This window comes from Myxine glutinosa, chromosome 11, assembly GCF_964187855.1.
Source record: "Myxine glutinosa chromosome 11, kmMyxGlut1.1, whole genome shotgun sequence".
NCBI classification, from domain to species: domain Eukaryota; kingdom Metazoa; phylum Chordata; class Myxini; order Myxiniformes; family Myxinidae; genus Myxine; species Myxine glutinosa.
This window is the reverse complement of record NC_136271.1, coordinates 133,335,555-133,362,227: the sequence shown is the minus strand read 5'-3', so window position 1 is coordinate 133,362,227 and position 26,673 is coordinate 133,335,555. Positions and strand designations below refer to the sequence as shown.

Sequence of the window (26,673 nt, the reverse complement as noted above, 5' to 3'; positions counted from 1 at the left end):
ATCCATATTTTTTGCCATAACGTAGTGCATTATGGCTCGCTCGAGCTCGAGTTAGCCAATCACCTGGGGGCATGAGGCCATGTTGGCCACGCCCACGACACGACGCAGAGTTGCAATCTTGCGTTTGCGTCGTTTGTTTGATTGCAGAAGTTGCAATCTTCATTACCACGTGTAAACGTAAAAGTGAAAAAAATTGAATTTGTCTATGAGTGAGTGACTGGAAGACTGACTGTGATAAAGGCAATGGCACCGAAGAAAAGAAATTTGTCCCCCCTACCCCTTCCTTTCCCCCCTACCCCTTCCCCTTCCCCCTCCCCTCCCCCTCCCCCTCCCCCTCTCTCTACACTCCCCCCTCCCCTTCCCCCTCCCTTCCCCCTCCCTTTCCCCTCCCTTTCCCCTCCCTTCCCCCTCCCTTCCCCCTCCCTTCCCCCTCCCTTCCCTCTCCCTTCCCCCTCCCTTCCTCCTCCACCCTACCCTCTCCCCTTCCCCCCTCCCCTCTCCCCCCTCCCCTCCCCCTCCCTTTCCCCCCTCCCCCTTCCCCTTCCCCCTCCCTCTCCCCCTCCCCTTCCCCCTCCCACCTACCCCTCCCCCTCCCCCCTCTCCTCCCCTCCCCCACCCGACAATGCCGGGTACTTCTGCTAGTATATATATATATATATATATGTATGTATGTGTCTATGTATATATGTATGTATGTATATATTGTTACAGACGCGGCTTAGATGTTATTTACCGAGCGGTTTGGTATGACCACGTCTGCACAGGTTACCCGATTATACCCGAACGTTGACTAATCGCGCTACGCTAGGTCAATGAAGGAAAAGACACACGGCTGGGATTAAAATGACACGACACCAGGGATACGGTTCTCAAGACCTCCGGAGGAGATTATATTAAGGCGGAAGGTTAGATTACAACTACAAGAGGGACAGCAAAGGAAGATAGGCACTTAGACACAATCTTATATTATTCCCGACAGACCACAGAGAAACAGGACAAAAACTGACTCACACGGGGATTGATGGCAAGGAAAGCGGGTATTCGATGGCCAGCACAAGGTGCACCTTGTGCTCAGGGACAGGATAGCGCGGCCCAAAAGATGCAGGAGGTCTCTCAGCGCTCGGAGGTGGCTCTCTTGTCTTCTCAAGGCTCAAGCTCGGGGCGCATCTGACCTCACATCCGGTAAGTCGCTGCGTATATCCGGCGGGGAGTGACACGCCCTCGGCTCGTTAGCTCCGCCCCAGATGGAATCGGCTCGTTGCTTCTCATTGGGTGCATGCGGGGGGGTTACCGGCTCCGCCCTTGACGAGGGGCTGACAGGGAGCCCCTTCGTGGTAACCCCGTGGAGCGCATGGTCATGGCGGCTAACCGAGCTGGTGGGAGGACGCACACTCCCCCCGCGCGCCGTGGTTGTAGTTGTTGTTGTAGCTGTAGTTGTTGTTGTTGTTGTTGTTTGGGGAAGAAGATGGAAGGAGGTATGGGAAGGTCCTAAACTCACTACTGGTGCCATATAATCACATTCTGGTGCAACGAAGAGTCAGAATTAATGGAAAGGAGTCCTTAACTGACATAGACTAAGAATAACTAGCAAGATGTCCGAAAGTTGTCTACGTGAGATGCGGTGGACCTGGGCACGACATTTAATGGGGGAAAAAGGGGCAGGTCGGTTCTACAGAGTGTTGTTTACAGACAATGGGACTAGGGAATGGGGGATTGGGGATAGTTGGGGAGTATTGGGGAAATAGGGGAATATTTACAAGCGGATATGGAGGCCAAATTCCATATTCGCAACATTGCACCCTTCTCTACCCTCGGGGCGTCCCGACCCGATAAATTTTTACCTACTTTAGTGTGGCACGCAATGTAGTTCCCTCTACTATTAACTCTACCCTGAGTGCGACAGTTTTACAGATATTCACAAATGAGTAAATATGTCCCCCTGCGACGTTGCACCCTTCTCCTCACAGAAACACACCCACAGGATAACCGAATCCGGAAAGAATCCTCAAACTAAACATACAGCCGGTAGGGAGCATTATTTACACAAGACTACGCTGATATTTACACTACGATCCAGGACCTGTTTTTGGAGGAACACATGCAGATGTTATGCATAGAGAGAGCACGCATGCCAGCATCGATACACCAACCCACGAGTGCTCTGTGGCCTACGGCCTTTAATAACGTGCAGAGCACCCTTTCCCAGCACGAAAAGCACCACCCCATCATGTACAGTCAGCACCATCCGGTGCACCAATAAAGTGTCTATAAATCACCGGTGGTGTCGCAGCCGGCCGATGTTCTGCCGCTGGTCTTGCCTTCGTGTGGTGCACTTGGCCTTCTTACTTCTTTCAAAAATAAAGAAAGGCGCCAACCGCGTCCATTTCTCTATTGTGGCCGTCAGGGGGCCAACTATTAGTGGTTCACCTGTTTGGCATAGGTGCCACGTTGACCCAGAGGTCCATCAATGGGTGGTGCTTGGCCGCATAAGAACTGCGGTCCATGGTGGGTGGCCACAAACATTGCGGTCCATATGGTGTATCGATCCAGGCAGCAAACAGCGAAAGTGCAGGCCCACAACTGCGAAGCCAGCACCTCTCTCTCCTCTCTCTCTGCCCCAAAGCCAGATCCTCGGAGGTGGGAGACAAAAGAAGCAGACAAGTGAGTAAGGTGGTAAGGGCGCAAAAGTGCACGCAATGTAAGGTAATGCACACTGGGGGCACATGGGAACCAGGTGAGACAGGTACGTTCCTACCGTACGCCCCCCCCCCCCACCAGGTAACCTACATGGCCCCTCCCTTACCCCTTACTGTATCCACAAAACACAACACTACCCATAAACATCTACTTTACAAATCAACAAACATCCCTACTGTCTTCCCCGTTCCTCCCATAAACCAAATTCGTCTTCTCTCCCTCCTAACCAATCAAATTTGCTATTTCCAACTTTCCTCAAAATTTGCCATCTCCAACTCAACATCATAATTTGCCATCACCAATTCATCATCAGTCCCTCCTAAGGAGGGAGAGATGGAATCACCCCAATGTCTCATCCACGTCGTGATGCGTCTCACAAATCCTCACAGCAATTCTCATTTCCTGCACACAGAACAAAGAAAACACAGGTGTGGAGTCATCATCATCACCACAGGTAAGTGGCTGCGTATGGTGCGACAGGTTCATCAATCCTAACTATTTCCTAATTGACTTTAACAACTTTACACTACCCGGGGTCTTTCTCCGGCCAAACCATTGGCCCTCTTACACTATGGGTTCTAAAAACCAATTCCCATTGGCCAAACTGTGGTGCTTTTCAATTTGGGGTCTCACTCCCCCGATTCATCTCCCGGTGCCCTCGCACAATTTCTGGGCTGTGGCGTGTACCTCTCCCAGCGGGTCTACCCACCTGCACACCCCCACCACTGCAGTTGCCTCCGAGCTTACCTGCTCCTTACCCTAACCTAACTACCTGGGGAAGGCCCTCTGGCGCTCTCCCCACTCGGTGCCCTCTCTGGCACTGGGTTGCCCGATCCACACCCGGGATCCTCAGGCACCCACTCACAACTACCGGCTCCCAGAGCCCACCTGCGGCCTCACCTGGCCGACATCCTCACAGTGGTGGAGTGCCCAACCAACTACACGCACTAACAGGCTACACGCCCAGCCATTTCCACAACACTAATGCACCCATCCTCAATACCATTCTGTCACCCGCACCACAGATGCCAATATCCAACCACAATTTACCTGTACCCTCTACCTAACACTTACACTACCCGCCCCGGGTACTCGTGAAAGGGGTCCACTCTTCCCCCATCCACACCTTCGCACCATGCACACCACTCCGTACCACTTACTCCAACTCTCTCCACACACCTGTACCTGCACACCTGTGCTCTCACACCTGGTGCCACCTGCACCCTTCTCTCCCCAAGCGCATTCGCGCTGATCCACAACACTCACTACTCATACACTGCTCCACACACCTGTCCAGTTGCACACCTGGGCAATCACACCTGTTCAATTCTCACACACACGGCATCATCTCAGCTAACTACTCCCCTCTGAAACTTGCGCTTCCCAGTCGTCCCTTTAAACTATTGCGCTCCCACGTCATTATCATCCATACTAATCTACCTGCGTCCCCACTACAGGTATCAGTCACTAACTAACCTTAACGTCACCTAATGTCATCTTCTAGGGCCCTATCAATATAACCTAACCCACCCGGGCTAGTTTTCACTGCCATACACCCCATAATCTAGTGCTCCTTTGCCCCCACCATGGGAAGGATGGTGGATTTGCCATCCCACCACATCGGGGGTCTCTCACTACCAATTTTGCACATCAAATTTCAACAAATCAAAAATTTGGCCAATCACTACCCATCATCTGCCAATCATCACTGCCAATCCCTTGCCAATCATCAAATTTTGTTTTTCTCTAATTTTGGGTCCAAAACACTAACCTCATCACCCAGTCTACTCACTAATACCTCTCGGTGCGCCAATCCCTGTCCAAAGCCCGGCTTCGTAAAGCCAAGCCATGAATGCGGGTTGTTCTGTGCCAGCGGCTGGATACGTCCGGCACTCGGTACAGGGACGGGGGCTTACCCGGGCCGAGATCCCACGCACCACCTCGGCGTGGAGCCATCCCATGTCCCGATCTCGACCTGCCGGACTGCCTCAACAAAAAGTGGTCGCCATGACGACCCTTTCTATCGGGCTGCCCGCTCCGCCTAGTGGAGCACGGACGCGGCCGTTCAAAGCGAGGCCCAGCACGCACCGAGGGCCCGCTTCGGCTAAAAGTCGCTCTAACCTCTAACCCGTCTAACGTCGATGCTTCACCTGGACGCTTACACCCCGCAGCCCGTTCCTTGCTCACACATCCAGCCGTCTCCATGCTCCTCGTCGTACCTTTCCTTACACACCCAGGTACTCTCATTCCACTCACAGACTTGGTCACACACCTGACCACCGAACACTTTGGCACACATTCGTTGCTCGCACACCTCACCAATACACCGCTTCGCGCCCCCTCCTCGGTCACCTCCTCTGTGACAATCACAGGTGTGCCCTCTTTCGCACACCCAACCACGTGCCTCACCACCAACTCCAGCGTGCCTTCCCACTCACGCTCTACCATTCCAGGTGTGCATCCTTCCATCCCAGGTGTACATCCTCGCTCACCTGTCACAACCAACTCACTCTCCTTGTCACTCTCACTACTCTCACCACCACTCTTGACAACGCACTCACCCTTACTCTTGACAGCGCACTCTTTCCTCATGCACCTGTCCGTCACACACCTTTCTCGCGCAAACTCTCCCGTTACACCCTCTGTAACCCTCACCACAGGTGGACACTCTTCCTTACTTCTGACAGCGCACTCTTTCCTCATGCACCTGTCCGTCACACACCTTTCTCGCGCACACTCTCCCGTCACACCCTCTGTAACACTCACCACACCGCGCTTCCATGTGCTCCCTCGCACACGCGCTACGACCGACTCACTCTCGCCAGCACCCTCACTCCTTGGCACACACTTTTTCCTCACACACCCCAGAGTCGGACTTTCTCGCACACCTCCTTTTTCGCACACCAGACCTGTCGCACACTTCACCAACGGCCTCTCCCGAACACCCGGGTCCATCTCGACCCCCAAGCTTCTTAAATCCCCTGGCGCATCATACGCACGACCATATTGGTCACCACTTACACCGGGTCCTCTTCCTCTTCGCTTCTCCTCCATCACCTGCGAATCCCTCATCCGGTTAATGAGCACATCATCACGATCCAGACACAGACTTTGGACCAATTCTTTTATCTCCTCTTTTATCTCTTTCTTATCCCCTCTCCGTCGCTTCTTAATTTCGCTCATCCCTTCTTCCACTTCTTCTAATTTCTGCTTCACCTCTTTTATTCCCCGGTACGTCTCCTCAAGCTCGTCCTCCAAGGCTACCTTGACCGTTTCCATGTGCGTCCTCACCTGCCGGTCCTTCGTCTCCATTACCTCTATCACCTCGTCCAGCCTCGCTGTCAGTCCCTCACGTACCATCTGACACTCTTTTTTAATTACCCCTACGTCCTTTTTCATCTCCTTCTGTGTCGATTTTAAACCCTCTATTACCGCTGTGTTCTTCTTTACCTGGTCCCCCAACTCCTTTTGTCCCACTGTCAGTTGTTCTACTCCCAGCGTCAACTCCTCTATACCACCTTGCAATTTTACAGTCCCCTTTCTCACCTCCTTCTCCATGCGCTCCTTACAGTGCCTCACCTCCTCGCGCACTCCTCCGACCTCCTCACCCACTCCTCTCCTGATCTCCTCTCCCATCACTTGCATCTCCTGCCCAGATGCCACCCTCATCTGCTCCATTTCCTCCCTGTGAGCATCCAGTTTGGCTTCTACCCCCATTCTGACCCCCTCTATCTGCTGCCCCATTTGGTTAACTTCCCTTTCCGCTTGGTCCCTCATGTCCCTCAATTTGCCTTCCATGGTGTTTTCTAACCCCTCTAACCCCTTTTGCATCCCTTCCATTTGATTCTCTTGAGCGGCCATTCTGTTTTCTACCCCCATTAACCCCTCCTGTATTTCCCCTAATCTATTGTCTAATTTCCCAAATTTCTCGTCTAATCCCTTAAAATTATTGTCTAATCCCCTAAAATTATTGTCTAATCCCCTAAAATTATTGTCTAATCCCTCACCAGTACCCCTCGCTTCGTCCCTCATTACCCCCATTTGGTTTCCCATTACCCCCAATTGCTCACTCCGAGCCCTCGCTTCGTCCCTCATTACCCCCATTTGGCCCTCCAATCGCTCACCCTGAGCATCCATCCGGTTCCCCATTACCCCCATTTGGCCCTCCAATCGCTCACCCTGAGCATCCATCCGGTTCCCCATTACCCCCATTTGGTCCTCCAATCGCTCACCCATTTGTTCCATAAGGGCCCTCATTTGCAACATAAAAAGGTTCGGATCCACCAGGGGCGCTGCCACGGTCGCGGGCGTGGACGCCGTGGCCACCTCGTGCGTGACAACGCTATTTTGCGACCCTGCCGCCCTCACTGCTTCGCTCTCCTCGCGTCCCTCAATTTGGTCCTGGACCGACCCTGCCTCACTCTCCCCTACCGGACCCCAGCTGTCTTGGTCTGCCATAGCGCGACTTTCAAAATTCGGGTTTTTATTTTTGTAAAACAAATTCAAATTTCGCCGTTATAATTTCGCGCGGGAAACGCGCTCCGAATTGATTCTACTACAAATTTGGGCCTAATAAATTTAGTCCCGGGTTCGAATTCCACTCCTCGACACCAATTGTTACAGACGCGGCTTAGATGTTATTTACCGAGCGGTTTGGTATGACCACGTCTGCACAGGTTACCCGATTATACCCGAACGTTGACTAATCGCGCTACGCTAGGTCAATGAAGGAAAAGACACACGGCTGGGATTAAAATGACACGACACCAGGGATACGGTTCTCAAGACCTCCGGAGGAGATTATATTAAGGCGGAAGGTTAGATTACAACTACAAGAGGGACAGCAAAGGAAGATAGGCACTTAGACACAATCTTATATTATTCCCGACAGACCACAGAGAAACAGGACAAAAACTGACTCACACGGGGATTGATGGCAAGGAAAGCGGGTATTCGATGGCCAGCACAAGGTGCACCTTGTGCTCAGGGACAGGATAGCGCGGCCCAAAAGATGCAGGAGGTCTCTCAGCGCTCGGAGGTGGCTCTCTTGTCTTCTCAAGGCTCAAGCTCGGGGCGCATCTGACCTCACATCCGGTAAGTCGCTGCGTATATCCGGCGGGGAGTGACACGCCCTCGGCTCGTTAGCTCCGCCCCAGATGGAATCGGCTCGTTGCTTCTCATTGGGTGCATGCGGGGGGGTTACCGGCTCCGCCCTTGACGAGGGGCTGACAGGGAGCCCCTTCGTGGTAACCCCGTGGAGCGCATGGTCATGGCGGCTAACCGAGCTGGTGGGAGGACGCACACTCCCCCCCGCGCGCTGTGGTTGTAGTTGTTGTTGTAGCTGTAGTTGTTGTTGTTGTTGTTGTTTGGGGAAGAAGATGGAAGGAGGTATGGGAAGGTCCTAAACTCACTACTGGTGCCATATAATCACATTCTGGTGCAACGAAGAGTCAGAATTAATGGAAAGGAGTCCTTAACTGACATAGACTAAGAATAACTAGCAAGATGTCCGAAAGTTGTCTACGTGAGATGCGGTGGACCTGGGCACGACATTTAATGGGGGAAAAAGGGGAAGGTCGGTTCTACAGAGTGTTGTTTACAGACAATGGGACTAGGGAATGGGGGATTGGGGATAGTTGGGGAGTATTGGGGAAATAGGGGAATATTTACAAGCGGATATGGAGGCCAAATTCCATATTCGCAACAATATATATGTATATATTATATCTCTTCCTGGTTACTCCCTCCTCCCGGATGATAGACCTGAGCCTCGGCCTGGTGGTGGGGTGGCTATCTTTATCAAAAACTCTCTTCCTCACTCTCCTTGCACTGCCCTCTCTCCTCCTCACCCCCAAGAGTACCTCTGGCTACGGCTTCCTCTCCGCTCCCACCTTTTGTTCATATGTGTTCTGTACCGTCCCCCAAACAGTGATGACTCCATCTACATTTCACTGTCTGACAACATGGACCAACTTCTATCCACTCATCCCAACTCTCTCTTCCTCATATGTGGTGACTTCAATTGTCATCATGCTACCTGGTTGGGTGTGGGTTCCTCCCTCACCAGTCATGGCACCTCAGCAAAGGACTTCTGTGACTCCCTGGGATTGACACAATCTGTCAATTTCCCGACCCGGATCTCAGCCAATGGAGTATCTTCTCTTCTAGACTTGGTTATGACTAACTTCCCTGCTAATGTCTGCTGCTCTTCTTCTGCTCCAATCGGTTCTTCTGATCATGTGCTTGTCAAAGTGGACATCTCTCTGGCCATTCTCAGAGAGCCTCCTCAGCGTCGACGAGTCTGGCATTTCACTCAGGCCGACTGGGACGGTCTTCAAGCAGCCATCAATCGTCTGGATTGGTCTCCCATCTCCACTGCCTCTGACATCAATTCTTCCTGGGAATTCTTCCAAAGCAAACTGATCTCTCTCATGCACAGATTTATCCCATCTCGCCTTCAGTTGTCTTACCCTTCCTCCCGTCCATGGTACACTGAATCTTGTGGTGAGGCAGTTGCCCTGAAACAACTTGCCTTTGCCTCTTGGAAGGCTAATCCAACTGAAGGAAATCTCAGTTCCTCCCACCAAGCTCCGAACAAGTGTGTGTCTACCCTCAGGAGTGCCAGGAAGCACTATCTCTCCTCACTCAAGAATGAACTCTCAAACCTGTCTCCTTCCTCCAAATCCTGGTGGCGTCTGGTCAAATCCGTTTCTGGTGTTTGTTCCCCCTCCATCCCCTCCCTTACCTCAAATGGCCACACAGTTGACATCGCACGTGACAAAGCCGAATGCCTCAACTCTGTGTTTGCCTCAAAATCCTTAGTCCCAAACCCATCTCTCTCTGTTCCCACCTTTCCCAGTCGAACCAAACTGCTCCTGGACTCTGTGACCTTCTCTCCTGACAAGGTGGAGGAGTTTTTGTCAAACCTCGACTCTGATTCTGCAACTGGACCAGATGGCATCAGCCCACGGGTCCTAAAATCCTGCTCTGCCGCTCTATCTCACCCTCTCTCTGTTCTTTTCACCCTATCCTTTGCTCAAGGTCATCTGCCAGCATCCTGGAAATCAGCAAACATTACCGCTTTACACAAAAAAGGTGCAAAAACAGATCCTTGCAACTACAGACCAATCAGCCTGCTCCCAATTATCAGCAAAGTCATGGAATCCATCATTGCTTCGGATATGAAATCTTTCCTCTTCTCCAAGGGCTTGATCTCTGATCATCAATTTGGTTTCAGACCAGGTCACTCTACTCTGGACATGCTGCTTCTGCTGTCTCAACAATGGATGGAGGTCCTCAATGCCAAACAGGAAATCAGAGCTGTCTCCCTTGACATATCACGTGCCTTCGATACGGTCTGGCACCCAGCTCTGCTCACCAAACTCTCCTCCTATGGTATCCATGGAAATCTCCATGCATGGCTTGCGGACTTCCACTCTGGTCGTAGTCAACGTGTGGCCCTGAATGGATTTCTCTCATCTCCCCTTCCCGTTCAGGCTGGAGTTCCCCAAGGCAGTGTGCTGGGCCCTGTGCTTTTTCTGGTCTTTATCAATGATCTCTCCGACTCTCTGGAAAATCCTCTGTATCTCTTTGCTGATGACTCCACTCTCTGCCGCTCCATTCCTCTTCCCTCAGATCGGCAGTCTGCAGCCTCCTCACTCTCTGAAGACCTGGACAAAATCACAGACTGGTCAAACATGTGGAACATGTCTTTCAATCCTGACAAATCTCACACTCTTACTATGTCTCTCCGAAAAGATCGACTGGACAACCCTCCCATCTACTTTCTCAACAATCCTCTCCAAGACGTTCTGTCGCTCAAGCTTTTGGGTCTCACCATCTGCCATGATCTTTCTTGGGAAAACCACATTTCCAAGCTGGCCTCCAAAGCCAGTCGCCGACTGGGCATCCTCCGTCGTGCGAAGTCCTTCCTAGGCACACCTGAGCTCCTCACCACATACAAGGCTTTCATCCGCAGCTCAATGGAATACTGTTCTCCCCTATGGGCTGGTGCTCCTGCCTCACACCTGGCTCGGCTTCACGCTGTTGAATCCAAAGCTTTCAGAATCATTGGAATCTCCCGCGATGAAGCTATCTCTGAGGGCCTTTCACTCACTCACCGCAGGCAGGTAGGTGGTCTTTCTGTCTTCTACCGACTCCTCTCCGGCCTTGCTCCCCCAGCTCTCTCTGTGCTCTGTCCCCCAAATATTCCTACAGGTCGCACAAGATCTGCCAGCCACCCTCTGATGGTTAAACTGCCGAAATCTCGGCTCTCTGCTCACCTTCACTCTTTCATTCCTCTTTTCCCCCGCCTCTGGAACAAACTCCCACACTCACTTCAATCACACTCCTCCCTCCAGGTCTTCAAAACAGCTGTTCACCACCATCTCTTATCTTCCCCCATCCAAAACCTTGATCTTTTCTACCCCCACTAATTCACCCCAGATCCACCTTGTTTGAAATTCCAACTTCTTTCCTGGAAGTCTTGGTAGTGTCCATATGTTTTATACCTCTCCCACCCCCCCCCCCCCCCTTTCCCATGCCTCCTCCCCAAAGCCCTCTCCCTCCCACAGTTCTCTCGATGTCTCCATGTCTCTCGGTCCCTGCTCTCAAATGTTGTGTTTGTGTCCTTCCCCCTCTCTCCCCATCTTGTCTACCGCTCCCGATGTTATTTGTTTTGTGTGTCTCTTTGTCTTTCTGTGTGATTAATGTTCGCTCTTTCACGAGCCTCGATCTTGTATACAAAAAAAATAAAAATAAAAATAAAAAAATAAAATAAAAATGTATATATATATATATATATATATATATATATATATATATATATATATATATATATATATATATATATATATATATAATTATATATATATATATATATATATATATATATATATATATATATATAGATAGATAGATATATATATAGATATATATATATATATATATATATATATATATATATATATACATATATATATATATATATATATATATATATTTGAAAGTGCTATATCAGAGAGGAGGGGAGAGTGCGTGAGAGTGTCACACTTCCTCGTTTTTTTTTTGTTTTTTTTCTGAGTCAGAGAGTGCTTAAGTGGTCGAGAGATGAGAGAGAGAAAATACCCGGGTATCGACCTTCAATGGGGGTTATCACCATCACCCATTTTTTAATAATCTTTTTGACTCCAATGTTGATCTGTGCAAGTATCCACCACACATAAAAGGGTGCTATTTTGGTATTCCTTGAGGACAATGAGTGAAAATTGCTGCATTTTTTATTGTCCAATGGATGTGTGAAACCCCAACTGTTGGACCCAACTTGACCAACGGATGGGTTGCTATGCAAATTGAGTGTACCTCTAGAAATACGGAATTTGTACAATAATAGTATTGCATGCTTCTCTACACAGTCTGTTTTAATTCCCTTTTTTTTTTGTTGCTCACCTAGCATGTGGGTTCAGTCTTCCTTCACCACCTGTCGAATGAGTGAGTAAGCACAGGAATGCTGGTATTTTGTTGCATTGTTATGCAGATCTGTCTGGTCTTTGCTTGCCCATGCAGGTCAATTGTCAGTCGCAGGCTTCCTGCATTTCTTGAATGGTGAGGAAAATGGCATCGTGCCTCCAGAAAAACTGGACCTTTATGAAGATATGACACATCCCCTGTCCCATTACTTCATCAACTCGTCCCACAACACGTACCTCACTGGTATTACAATCACCGCATGGATTAAACGGTCGCATCGCTCTTCCGCAAGCCTCAATTATCCGATTCAAAGAAAGTCTGTTTCATTGTGTTGAGATGTTGCAACTTCCTTCTTTGAGCAATTTAATGGCTCAGAGCCTTGAAATGGAAATACCTGTTGTTTATCAATGCATGGCTACCACATAGCAGGTGTGGATAAACCTAAAGTGCTTGAAAATCTGAGAACCAAAATTTTCTTTCATGATTTTCTTCCCTTTGTCAGGCACACCTCAAAAACGAAGCTGAGTGTTGGTTGATACGGTTTGTTTTTGACAGCGGGGCAGCTCAAAGGGAATTCCTCAGTGGAGATGTACCGTCAAGCTCTGATTGCTGGCTGCCGTTGTATTGAGCTGGATTGCTGGAAAGGTCGCATGGCCGAAGAGGAGCCTATCATCACGCATGGCTTCACTATGACCACTGAGATCCCATTCAAGGTTTTTCTGCAGTATTCTCTTTGCCCAATGTTTCTGGTTGTCATTGCACAAATTGGATCAATTTGTGCACACAAATAACTAGCGATACAATATAATGAGCATCTTGACAATTCTCCACTACCTCTGCACCCCTCCCCCATCTAACCTCCCCTGCCCTGGCAAAAGTGCCGTATCACGCAGACGTCCGAAAAAGTTTGATGAATATTACTGAACTAACATAGTTTAAGAGGCTTCGAAACCAATACTTTTATCCTCGTAAGTGTTTTGGAGCCTTTAGGAGGCGGACGTCGAAATTTCCTCTCAAGGATTCTCTGATTGCAATTTGTCCTGTATTTAGTCAATTTTCACTGTGATAAGACACCGCACGTATCCCGACAGCAAATGGTGCTACCTCACAAGTCTACAGCCGCCATAGTGTTACGCACAATACGTTAGGATAGTGATAGTGCAGTGTAGTATACTACCACGAATTCATATGATTGATAATTCTCAGTATCGCGATAAATGAAGAAGATCTTACAGTATGTGGGCACTATCACTTCTTGGGACCTTTTGGTATGTAACAGCTGATTCGTGCACTTCTGTTTTGATTATGAGCGTCATGACGTGTAATTCCTGTTCCGCTTCTTAGTTCGATTTGAGGCCTCAATTTCTTTTTCAACTTGCTGTTTATCTCCAGATGGTGTTTTTCCTAACCTAAATCTATAAAGAGAAAGATTATGATGTTCTGTGAGGCGGCTATGTGTTGGTCTCATGCGAATAAGTGAAAATCTGTTGAAATATCCACAGTTGAGGGGAATGTGCAGTACAGTGCGTGAAATTCATCGAAAGAGGAAAGCAGTGATATGAAAGTGGCCATCGTGCATACACTGCTGATATCATCGTGATCGTGCACACGCGCGCGTGCACTGTACCCGCACCCACGTTCGCTGGAAGACAGGTAGTCAGCTGAACAGGCCTGAATGTCACTTACATAAGCTAGTCGAGGGACTTTTCTGCTGTTTGCAATACTGATAAGTAAAGGTGAGGCCTTGCCCTTGCCTTGGCGACAGTAAAGATTCGTACAATGCAGATTCTTTTTTTTCGTGTATCCTTTTAGTGGGTAATTGACAATGTTCAGCACAAAGCCCCTCAAATAAATTATTCACCCCCCCCCCTCCCTCTTGCCCTTCTGTGTGTGACTTCTTTGTCTCCGTTCACATTTGATTTCCTTTTTCTGTGGACCTCATTCTCTCTCTTTAGCCTCCATATTCGTTTCTTTCCATCCGCACCCTTATTCCCATCTCCTCACATGTTTATTTACCTCCTTTGCCCACTCCTAACACACTTTCCTCTTTCCTCCCCTAATTTCCCTCCCCTACAAGATGGCGAATCAATATCTATCAGACAATTTGTTGGAGTGCCTACCTGTGTAATAATAAGGGATAACCATGCAGTTCATGTATTTTTTAACATGTCACCATCAGGACGTCATTGATGCCATTGCAGAAAGTGCGTTCAAAACATCACCGTACCCTGTGATCCTTTCATTTGAAAACCACGTCGATTCGTAAGTGTACCTTTATTCCACCATTTCATTCATAATCTCTTGTACTTGTGCCTATTCTTCCCATTCTTTCTCTCCATGCCATTGTTCCTCGTTTTTGTGTTATTCCTCCTTTCCCACTTGTGGGAAACCTTCGGTATACGAACCAGGAATCCATCCCCCTCTCCACAACCCTCCCAATACCCTTTGGTAGTTTGTCAACCTGCTGCCCTTTGCAGTTCAGCTCCTCCATGAGTCGAAACCCTTGTATTTATAAACTGTTTCTTTATATTGTAATAACACTTTTGCCTTTCACCACAAACGGATTTGCCTCTATTTCTTACATTAAGTATCTAATGCAATTTATGTGTGCAGTATTTGCCATACCGAAGTAATGTATGATGAGGAATATACAGACTTGGCATTTAATATGGAATATTTTTTTTGTGGGGGTGAACTTACTTTTCAAGATGACTTAGAACCAAAAGTTCATTGGAATTATGTTGAAATTATTCTAGATTTTGTTAATGTGACCTTTAAAAGAAACAAAAACCACATTTGACATTTCGAAGCAAATAAATTGATCCTTGAAAGTGATGTAAACTGATATCGAACTCAATTCATGGACAGTACTGTGTTAAACTTCTGTGCGTTTTCCATAAGTATCTCTTTATTTTGCACATTAGCCAAAAATTTTTTTTAACAAAAACAAAAGTTAAATTACGACTGGGATTACAGACAGTAAAATTACAGTTCAGTACTTCGTGTAACCCCCACGAGCATTCAGGAGAGCACGTACACGTCGAGGCATGCTGTTCATGAGATTTGCCAAGGTTTGGACAGGAATCGCTTGCCATGCAGTGTCAATAGCCTGCTGCAATTCACGCACAGAGGCAGGCTGCTGGTCCAAGTTGTCGATTTGACGCGTTAATTCTGCCCACAGGTTCTCTATCGGATTCATATCCGGGGACATGGCAGGCCACTCCATATGCTCTACACCATGGTCAGCAAGAAAGTGTTGGATCATGCGAGCACGATGAGGCCGTGCATTGTCATCTTGGAAGACAAAGTTTCCTCGAAAGGCTGCACGAACAAATGGAAGCAATGTTTCTTCCAGAATGGCCCTGTGCTTGAACTGGTTCAGGTTTCCATTCAGAACAACCAGGTCAGTTTTGCCCCCTGCATGAAAAGCAGCCCAAACGGTCACCCCACCACCTCCAGCTTGGACTCTTGGCACTATACAATCTTTGTTGTAGGCTTCATGCACTTGTCTGCGCACTCGGACGCGGCCATATTGACGATAGACCAGAAATCTAGACTTGTCACTGAAGATCACATGATTCCAGTGTCCTGGCTGCCATTGACGGTGCTCTCTGGCCCACTGCAATCGGTGCTGGCGGTGTTGTCTGGTCAGACGTGGCTTTCTCAGGGGACGCCTGGCACGATAGCCTGCTTGAACCAGTCGTTCGTTGACTAGCCTTCTGGATACAGGCACATTTGTCAGTTGCTGCCACTCAGTCCGAAGCCGATTAGCTGACTTGGTACGGCCATTGCGGACTAACTGGTGCAGCTGGCGATCATCCTTCCTTGTGGTTCTGCGGGGACGTCCTGACCTCGGTATTGGAGTAGGGACACCTCTCTGAGCATTTCGTTTCAGGATCTTTGACACCTGACCTTGAGTGATGCCATACTGCCGAGCAATAACACGCTGTTTCATGCCGGAATTTAGTAAAGCCACCACTCCATGACAAACAGCATTGTCGAGTTGACGGACCATCTCCAGAGGAAGCGGCAATACATTTTGGAAACGTGCAGCAGTTGTTTTCCAGTAATACAGAACGCAACAACCCTTGTATACCCGACTGTGAAGCCAATCGTCAAATGTACCTGTCCGTACATTTTGTCACGCCACCTGTGATATAATCCTGTTATTGACTTCTTGCTGTGACAACCAATCAGTGACATGGTTCTTTTAACAAAGAAATCACCGAAGCGTAAAAGAAACTCACCAGATTGATATACCGAGTTCAGAAAGTAAACCCAAGTCAAGAAAAAAAAAAAATTCCATATTAAATGCCAAGTCTGTAAATGTAATGTTGTGTTATTTGCTTGATTTATAAAATTATGGATATTCCAAACTTTTAATCTAGTCTTGTACATTTTAATGTTTGGGCTTCATGACTAGCTGATGTATTCATGCACAGACCCAAACAGCAGGCCAAGATGGCCGAATATTGCCGGCAAGCTTTTGGTGATAAGCTTCTTATTGACCCGCTGGACAGATATCCAGTGAGTACACAAACTTCTGTGATAAATTGGAATGTCATCCATTAAATCTACAGAACGTTGACCGAAGTATGCTAGCCGCTGGGGTAAGTAAGGAGAAACAGACGTTCTGGGCATTAACTCTTCATTGGAGCAAAATACCCAACAAAGTGTTACTGCCCCGAAACATAATCTTGTCCTTGCTTCCTATGGTGATTAGCATACCTCATTTGATAGCGTATTGATTCCATCCATATTGTTCGATTTGATTTTGGTTAAGGTCCGGATACAGATCTGGCCTATCAGTGGAATACATGTGTGTGTGTGTGTTTGTGTGTGTGACTGTGTGTGTGTGTGTGTGTGTGTGTGTTGTCTCTTTTTTTTCTCTCTCTTTCTTTAACCCTTGTCTTTGATTGCAGCTCGAACCAGGAATACCTTTGCCCAATCCAGAAGAGTTAAAGTTCAAGATCTTGGTGAAAAACAAGAAGAAGAGCATAAATAAGGACTCTAAGAAACGACTTGAAGAAGTTCCATCCAACACTCCCAGTGATTGCAGCACAGGAGAAAATCAGAGCTGCTCAGGTACACAACCAACATCTTAGCCCTTGAACCAGAACCCACAATTTTAGTTATCGGTCTCAGTCAGAGGGAGCAAGGCTAATTGTGATTTTTAGCAAAGCTAGGGTCCGTAAAGATGTAAAATGTGTGATAGCAGCGTGTAGCTCTTGGCCTTCTCTATTTTATCACTCAATATATATCCCGACCCCTAAGATAGCCAGTTGCAGATTTCCCATCCAAAATGTATCGGGTCATTGTCAGTTTATAGTGTATAGAAAATGTATACAAGTATTTTCACCAACGTTTTGTATCTTGTTGGCAATGATATTAAATTTGTCATATAATGCTTTAAAAATTATGCACCAGTGATAAATATAATGGCCACAATGAACTTTCAAATGCGATAGAAATAAGTGCCAGAACCTGCTCAAAATGAATGAAGTCAGTAATAAGACTCGCATAGACAATTAAGCACAACATTCATCAGACAGATGAATGCTTTATTGATGAGGAGTTATGCCAATGGCAAGGTAAATCAAATGGGAAAACGATGGCTAACCAGTATACATCAAGGATATCTGAAACAACAACAACAACAACATGCATTTTAAAGGCCATTTTCCCTGCTAGAACGGGGGTTAGCCTTGCGGTCCCCATGACAATCTTCTCCATTTTGCCCTATTTTCTGCATCTCTCCTTGTTAACCCCCTTGCCCGCATTTCTTCTTCCACCATCTTTAGCCAAGTCTTTCTCGGTCTTCCCCGTCTTCTACTTCCTTATACATTCATTTCCATCACTCTTCTCAACCAGTCACTTTCATCCTTCCTCAACACATGACCAAACCATCTCAACCTGTTCCTCTTCACAGCATCAATCACAGGCTCTATTCCCATCATCTTTCGCAATTCATCATTTGTCTTCCTCTCTCTCAACGATACTCCGCACATCCGTCGAACCATTCGCATTTCCACCCTTTCCAACCTCCGTTGCTGCTCTACGTTCATTACCCATGTCTCGCTCCCATAAATCATAACACTTCTCACATAACATAACATAACATAACACTTCTCACACTTCTCACATTACCCATGTCCCTTCTCACGTTATTCACACAGGATGGACAGATAAGGTCAGACTATACAGGATGACCGTAGTATCAAGGATATCTGAAAGATACACAAATAACACAATGACAGATTATACTCATCTCAAGAGAGTAATAATCAATGAATCAATTTCTAATAACAATATCATGCCCTCCCATAACACTTTTACATGCTATGGTGCAACAATAAACAACTAACTTACATGGTGTGGCCTGCCATGACCAGCACGTTATTCACACAGGATGGACAGATAAGGTCAGACTATACAGGATGACCGTAGTATCTCTGTAGTGTGGATATCATCCTGTATAAAGCACACGACAGGTACAGCGTTTCTCATTTGTTATGCACACGAAGCCTAAACGACTCATCACTGTCACCCATCACTGATGCATACACAGTGATCCTTTATTACTGATAGTGGTTTAACTATGAACATTTGGCGCCGATTCTCGAGGTAAAGCAAGCGCATCAAAAACGGGGCTGTCAGGCATACCCACAATTTGACGTATAATGTTACTTCATTCCATAAATCATACAATGTATATCGGGTATAACAGTGTATGAAATGGACAACCCTCAGTGGCAGCTTACAGCAGGTGGTTTATAGTCATAATAAGCTATCATGTAGTTTATATTACTGATTCATTGCAACATGGCATTTTACACACAATAACGGTGATTGCATGACAACAGCTGGTGATCTGGTTTAACATCTACGTGTTTGCAACCGCTGTAGATATCCTTTAAATTGCTAACTATTTCACATCCTAAGTGATACTCGGCGGGACACCTATGCCATAGTGTTGGTACATTTTGGCCGACATGTCCCCATCAGGGGCGGATCCAGGGGGGGGGGGGTGCAGGGGGTGCGCACTCCCCCCCCCCCCTCTTCGATCCAGGATGAGGGTGCAGGAGGTGCGAATCTGCTGAACTGTTGGACCAGGGAAGAACACAAGGAACTGCAGAAACTTCCAAGAACGCACGAAATGCCGTTTCTGACGATCAATTTTTTTAAATTTCCTGGGGGAGACCCCCAGACCCCCTCCCCCCCAGTGCTATGGTTTCATGCACCCCCCCCCCCCCCCGTCAAAAAAATCCTGGATCCGCCCCTGCCCATGACGAAATTACATTTCAATACAACGCTAGAACAACTACAAATAAATCACTGAATAACGATCATCCATAACTTCAACAACAGTATCTCTACTCGTTTGGTATTTACAACGAGGTAAAAATGAAACTCTTACCATGAACAGTTCAGAAAACATCGAATCAATCCCCCTTTTCTTTGAATCACCTCACAATCAACCGTCCAACTGCCATCCGGTCAAGCACTTCCTGTCCGAGGGGCAGTATTCTGTTACGTCAAATCCGGAGAGTTATTTCCTCCTTGTATTTGAATGTTTTACAAAAAAAAAATGTACAACACTAAACCGGCCTGTCTACGTGAAGTTTTTTTCAATCATATAGTTTTACATTTAATTATTTAAAGACATCATGTACCAAATATCATCATTCATCAATAACTTGTCCCAGGAGCCTTTTCCCAACATTATAATACCAGTTGCAATTGTATCTGACATGTTGACATGTATGTGCACCAATTTATACACTGACCCTCAAATTACGATTCTCACCAATTTTGTGATTGAAATTGGAATGCGACACTCTTGGCAATATTGATTCAAAATTATTAAGTTTGTTGACTCAATGACTCTTTGGACTAGTTAGTTACCATATGGTACACAAAGGTGGTAATTCCAACCACAATATTATGCTACATTGGTGCTTTGACCAGGATATTTCCAGAAAATGGCAATCAATTTGTGTATATCAACACTATGTGTAAATAACTCACACTTAACATGATTAGTGTTTTATTAATTATTTCCAGGGAATCATATTGCAATAGGTAAATGATACACAAACTACTTTTAGATTAAATATTTATTTCCAGACATTTCCAGACATGGATTCATACTCTATTTACACTATTTCTTGCAGAAGCATCGATTGTATCGTTATATATTGTTACGGATTCGGCCCTAATGATTGTTGTTATGATTATTGTTGTTGGTTCGAAGTATTCTGGTGATTGTGTTGAAGGGAAAGGGTTATTATAGTTAAAAGATTTAAAAGCGCTCCTGGTAAAATGTGGCCGGAAATCCGGATCATGACTGGAAGAGGTGGAGCGAGGAAGAAGAGGCGGTAGGAGATCGTGAAGAGATGTGGTTGTTTTAGCTCCGGACCGAGCGGTCGACGTACAGTGCGAGTGAACTTTGCGTTCTTGAAGGGAAGTTCGGGCGATAAGAGATATCGCCGGAGTGCGTGGAGCCTGTGTCGTCGGGTATCCTCATTGAGGTTCCGAAGGATCCTGGCCTCAAAACCCGGGTTCGAGTGAAAGCCGTCCGCCATCTTCGCCACGCGAGCAACCTGCAGTGAACCGGGTTTGGTTGTGACGGCTGGGCATTATTCCCCGGTGGTTTGCCGGGGACGGCTGTGCCAGAAAGGGCACTTGAGAATTATACAGAGGCTCGCGGATTGAACCGCCAACGTGTACGTCGGAGCGCGTCTTTGTGAGGTTCCTTTCCACCGCTGTATTGCTGGGTACTGAACAACGTGACCTCGGGGTCATCTCGATTGCCTACGCCTCAATTGACTTTGATCGGGCCTTGACTCCCCAATCGTGGGAGCGCACAGAGACATTGGGACTTCGCCTTGGAGGGGTGCAGAGACATTGGGGAGGTGCCGTGAGTTTGGGGTTAAGGGGCTTGATAAGGTTACCACCATAAGATTTGATAGTAGGGGTGAGTGCCCCCATTGTTGTATGGCTCTTTTTGCATGATTTCTAATATATTATTGTTTGTTCATAACCTGGTGTGGTTGCATTATTGATTTGACTGTTTCATTTGCTGGTTCCATTGAGGGTTTCATTATTTGCTTGATTTCAACCAAGGATAACACATCTTTCTGCCGGGGACCCTCTCGGGGGTTCGGAGGTCTACCGAGACCAGAGGTAAGAGGAGGACCCCGTAACAATATGTACATGTAAAAGTGATGTTTATCCTGAATTCAGTATGTATATCTGTTCGTACAGTAATATATCTGTTCAACACAATATGTGAAGAGACACAAGTCATAGAAGTTGTGAACTCAAACTATAAATCATATATTGTGTGTGGAGCATAGTCATGCAAATTGTTCTCGACATACTTGAAGGAATGGCTCAGAAGTTATCGTCCTCATAGTCACATGGCTAATCTTTGGCAGAACTGTCAGCACTCTTGACAGATGTTCGCTGATTGTCACAGGTACTGAGTTTGCATCTGTCCACCCACTTCAGGCCATTGGCCATGCATACACACTTGCGAAGCTTGCAGCTTTTGGGACAAGTGCAAACCAGTAGATCCAACACAGCTTTCGGTTCAGGTTGTCCGTCCATCCAGTCTACTGATAGCTGTACATGTCCATCCTGGGACTCTCAGCACCAGCCTCTCCCGATGGGACTCGGTGCCTCTGGATTATTCTGCAGACTGCTCTTCCCGATGGCAGATTAATAGTTGGCCTGAAGTGCATGCTTGCATAAACAATCTTTGCAAGTTGGTAGTTGGTGACTCTCGATCTCACCTCTTTTGGCACAAAATAGGTGACATCTCAAATCATTCACTTTCGTTGCACGAGATTTAGCTCCATACAGGTGGCACCTCCAACTTATCCATGAGCTCATCACTAACATCCCGTTCCTTTCCCAACTGGGAGAAGGTGTTTTATATATCATTGTTGGTACTGATGATTTTGGGTGCACTTAGTTTCCCTTTGCCTGAAAATGTGCTGACTGTCATATCCTATTTAGGCATGCATGCCAATGAGAGCCAGACAAACATGTGTGCCAACTGACTTTGCTATTTTCCCAATGTCTAGTACTCTGGCATGTCCTTTAATCCCATATTTCTGGAATAATGTGGCCTGTATGTTATCCTGTACTACCAAATACATGTGATGAATACATCATTATCAACACTGATGGGTAGCCCTGTGCAGAAGCATATGTGGAGTGGAGGAACAAACGACCATCTACTTCCTCATGTGTGCTCTTCAGGGCAGTATCTCCTGGCTACCTTTTATAGGTGATTTGGTAGCATCTGCCTTCAGACATCACAAATATAACTTTTCCCTGTATAGCCCAGCAGATATGTGAAAAAATTGTGCTTTTGGTGATACAAGCATGAAATTTTGAACACTGATAGAGCATACTACTAGGAAGATTCTTGGATATAGGGGCATTCAAATCTTTTCCTAGGGACAAAATGGCGGCCATTTTAAAAATGGCCGTTTACGGATAATAAGATACACAGTACCGATGTCTATAAAACTAGATTTACTTATTGCTCAAGCACACCTATGATGTTTTTTTCACGTAAACAGGTTGTAAGATCATAATTAAATGTCAACAAACTCACATAACATTTATTTGGTCCTTATTCTTTACAAAAATAATTACTTTTTGAGCTATTTTGAGCAAACTCCAGAAACACAATGGAAATGAAGTGAAAATGCCACATTAACGCTGTGGAAGTGACTTTCACTATAAAACAGTCTACAAAACAGTCTTCCACATGTTTGTGTATATGTAACAGGTGTGTTATTCCTCCTGTATACTATCGTGTGCACTCCCCTGCACAGTGACACAGAGCTGAGCACTGGAGTGCGGCCTTAACACACTTGCACTGTTTCCTGCAACCCTTCTTGCATCCACATCTAATCAATTGTCGGCATGCCTCAGTTGCCTCTGTGAGGGTTGTCCAATATATCCCCCAGCTGTTATTACTCTGTTTCCAACCCCATTCACTTGGCGATGGGAGCTCAGGTGCGCAAATCATCATCTGGCCCCAACAAAAGCCGGCTTGGTAGGCAGCTCTCTTGATGTGTTGTCTGAGGGCTTCTTGCGTTGGTGGGATAGCCTCTATTGATCTACCAGTCTGGGTGAAGAGATGCTTGCGGGCATCGTTAACATGTTCCTGGCTGCTTGTTCGATCGTAGAGCAGAACAACAAAACGCTCCAGTGGATCCATGTTGTCATTTGCAGTTGAAATGGTTGGTGTGGCAGCCAGTGCGCAGAAAGCTGAGGTGACCTCATCATAGGCTTTCCATGTTTCCCATGCTGTTTTCTTCCCCCTTCCGCCGAAGCAGGACACGGTGTCACACCCAGTGAAGGCGTGGAAGAATGGCAACCCTCGGCACTTGTTTGGTCCCAGTGCCACAGCCATCTCGTGAGCTGCCAAGTGCCTGAAATTCTTCCCTGTGCCAAAAGCAACCCAGAGTTCATCGATGTCAAGATATCCAGTTGCTGCCACTGCAAGGATCAAAACATCTGTGTCCACTGTGCGGATTGACACCTTGGTATAGCCCTGTCTGAATGCATCTTGGACATGGAGTAGTATCCTTGTATCTGCCTCCTCGTGACTACACGGGGAAAGACCAGTAACATCTCGTGGCTGTGTACAAAAAACTTCTTTGTGGTTTGTGGTGACGATTTGCTTGTCAGTCTCAATGTTTGCTATCCTCGTTGCTAGAAAGTCAAACAATTCCACCTTGTTCTCGTCTATGCGAAGGAAGGCCTGCCAGTTTCGAGGGATGGAACTAGATGGCTCAACTCGTCTCCTGGTGCCTTTACCCCTCGTCTTCCTGGTGTCGGCTTTCAAACTGTCTGGGAAATATTCATCCCAGATAATATCAACCCTGCTCTTATTTTGTATCTGAGATGTGATGTATGGCAAGAATACTAGTGATGCATACTCAGAGAAGGTCTTCGCATTACGAGGTGCCAGCATGTTCACGATGGCTGCTCCATCCAGGATCATGACTTCAACAGGGGGGCTTACATCATCATTTTCCCGTGAGGTGATCAGATCTTCTAAGCACCCAACCAGATCAGACTTGGTTCCAAGCCGGATTTTGCCCATTTGTGACAATGCAGGGGGACAAGCTTGGTTTTCATGTGCAAAGAATTCATCAAGATCTCCATTCCGTGTCTGGGATGCAATAAACAGCCTGGAGAACAGAACGCAGTCATTCTTCAGAGATACCACCTTCAACTCTGTTCTTGACTTCTCTCTGACTGGGGGTCGGCTGAAGAGAGGGAGATTGTTTCTTTTTATTGGGTCAGTGATAGGCTTTGTCTGATGTACAAGCCTCTCGTTCACATATGTGTCATACTGTTCTTTTCCCAGCTTCTCGATCTGGTAAAGGGTGTTGATGACTGCTGGGTCTGCCAGGTCTCTGCTGTCTAGCACCAAGAGATCTTTGCTGTCGTCACAGAATGGGTTCCCCATCTCTCCTATGACACGGGTGAGTGCTCTCACATCTCGAGCAAAGGCTACCTGCGTGTGCTTTGTCTGTTCATGGTGTTTTAGTTCAGTTTTCCTAATTCTTTTTTCTGTTGTGGCCTCGAACTTATAGATCAGTTTGGCCATCTCTGGACCAGACACCATCCATCGGCGCAAAGCTGCAGCATTCTCCGTAAGACCTACAGCCCCTCCATCACCTTTCACCAATGCATTATTTTGCTCGTGTGCCTGGTCTAAGGCTATGGCAGAGAATGCACGTGTAGTCTTCTTCATGGTGAAGTTTCCTGCCAGAAACTGTGCGTATACAGTTGGATGCTTTGTTGCAAGTGTCACCATGTCGCGCAAGTGAACTGGGATCCACCTGGCATAGTTTGTATGTCCCAAGGCGAAGAACCATGGTACAAGCTTGGTCAGAGCATCAGTGTACAGTTGGAAGTTTCCTTCACGGACGGATCTCACATAGATCAGGACTGCCAGTTCTAGCTGCATAATTAGGAACCAGAACTGAAACTGTGGACTTGCATTGGCTTGTTCACCGCACCAGTCATCTAGTGGTATCGTATCCTGTCCCTCATCTAGTCCACTGGTGTACTGGCTGTAGGCTTCCTTCAGGAGAAGATAGAGAGTACTGGCTGTGACTTGGTGTGCTCGTCGTGTGCGTGTCACATGGGTCACTTTCAGGAAGGAATCAGCTTGTGGCCCTTGCTTTGTTATAAAGTGACACCAGACACTTCACGTGGTACTGTGCATCTTGTGCTATAAGGTCACCTGCACTCAGTTTAGCAAGAAGTGCCTGATCTCCTAGTTTCAGGGCAGCTGTCCTGACATGTTTATCGAGGTCGAAGGTGGAAGCTTTTCGCAGAGAATTAGTACCCGCTGGTTTGTCACAAAAGAAACACTTTTCAGGCTGTGGCTGTGTGTGGTCTACATGTACTCTGTGACGGGTGTACTTTCTTGAGACACTTGCGGTTTCTTCACTAGACGTTTCTCTTTTTTGTGCCCGACGCAGTTCAGTTTTGTTGTATTTCAATCTGCATGAATCATGCCACTTAGCCTTGTGGCTCTGGAAGGTTGACTGGATACCTTCACCATCGTCCAGGCGGGACAGTTCTAGAGATTTTGGCAGGCAACCCATCTGGCTGAAGGTGAGGAGATAATCTGCAAGAGTTTGGTATCCGGACCCTGTGGTTCGCTTGGAATCAGCTGGACAGGCAAGGGCCTCATCGGTGACCTCCTGACATAACACACACTTCTCCCAATCTGTCAGATAAGGCATGTTTGTTCCAGATGTACTAGGGCTTTGGGGGGTCTAATAGCTTGAAATTTTTGTTGGCCATTGTCAATTAAGCATTATCCACCACCACCATCCAATCAATATACAAATTGGGAACCAAATCTAGGTAGCTACTACAGTCAATGAGCGAAGGTGCAGTGCAGTCGAGTTATCATCTGAAAAAGAAATACATACATTATTATCATAAATATAGTAATTCGCTTTCGTAACTTTTCACTAGCCTTGCATTGTTCCTTATAGTCACCTAGTCTATGATAGGAAAGTTCATAAAGCTACATCAAAGTTGTTCATATAAAGGTATTGAACCAAAATTACACCCAGGAGAAATCAGATAGTCATGCAAAGTTAAATAATTAAACCGCTAGACCAGTCCTGTCTATTGCAATGGTAAACCATTTGTTCTGCCCCTTATAGGCCACCGTAGATTCCAATTTTGAACCCAGTATGAAGGTATTGCATAGCATGTACATGACAATTTATAATATGCTCATTACATTGTGTTTCAATAGCAGCACAAATGACAAGTCTGAAATAATAGGTAAATATGTCCTTCTTAGCCGCCATTTTGTAAAATGGCCGCCATTTTGGGCCAAGGAGAAATCTGGAATGCCCCTACATCCAAATTTCACTGTAAGGGTATGCCCTAACTGTGTGCCAAGTTTCATGCTTGTATCATCAAAGGCACAATTCTACCACA

At 46.8% G+C, this 26,673-nt stretch overlaps 1 protein-coding gene across 6 annotated transcripts in view; it reads left to right on the top strand.

Annotated features, from left to right (window-relative positions):
• The window catches only part of LOC137436847 (1-phosphatidylinositol 4,5-bisphosphate phosphodiesterase beta-1), a 293,810-nt gene that overhangs the window by 210,134 nt on the left and 57,003 nt on the right, over nucleotides 1-26,673 (top strand). For 5 of the 6 annotated variants that reach the window (XM_068131011.2, XM_068131013.2, XM_068131014.2 and 2 more), the window contains 5 exons: nucleotides 12,262-12,408; nucleotides 12,721-12,878; nucleotides 14,345-14,427; nucleotides 16,608-16,692; nucleotides 17,088-17,250. In XM_068131011.2, coding sequence (XP_067987112.1) covers nucleotides 12,262-12,408; nucleotides 12,721-12,878; nucleotides 14,345-14,427; nucleotides 16,608-16,692; nucleotides 17,088-17,250 — 636 coding nt within the window. The remainder of the gene's footprint in view (nucleotides 1-12,261; nucleotides 12,409-12,720; nucleotides 12,879-14,344; nucleotides 14,428-16,607; nucleotides 16,693-17,087; nucleotides 17,251-26,673) is intronic. The other variant, XM_078787147.1, reaches the window with a different exon arrangement.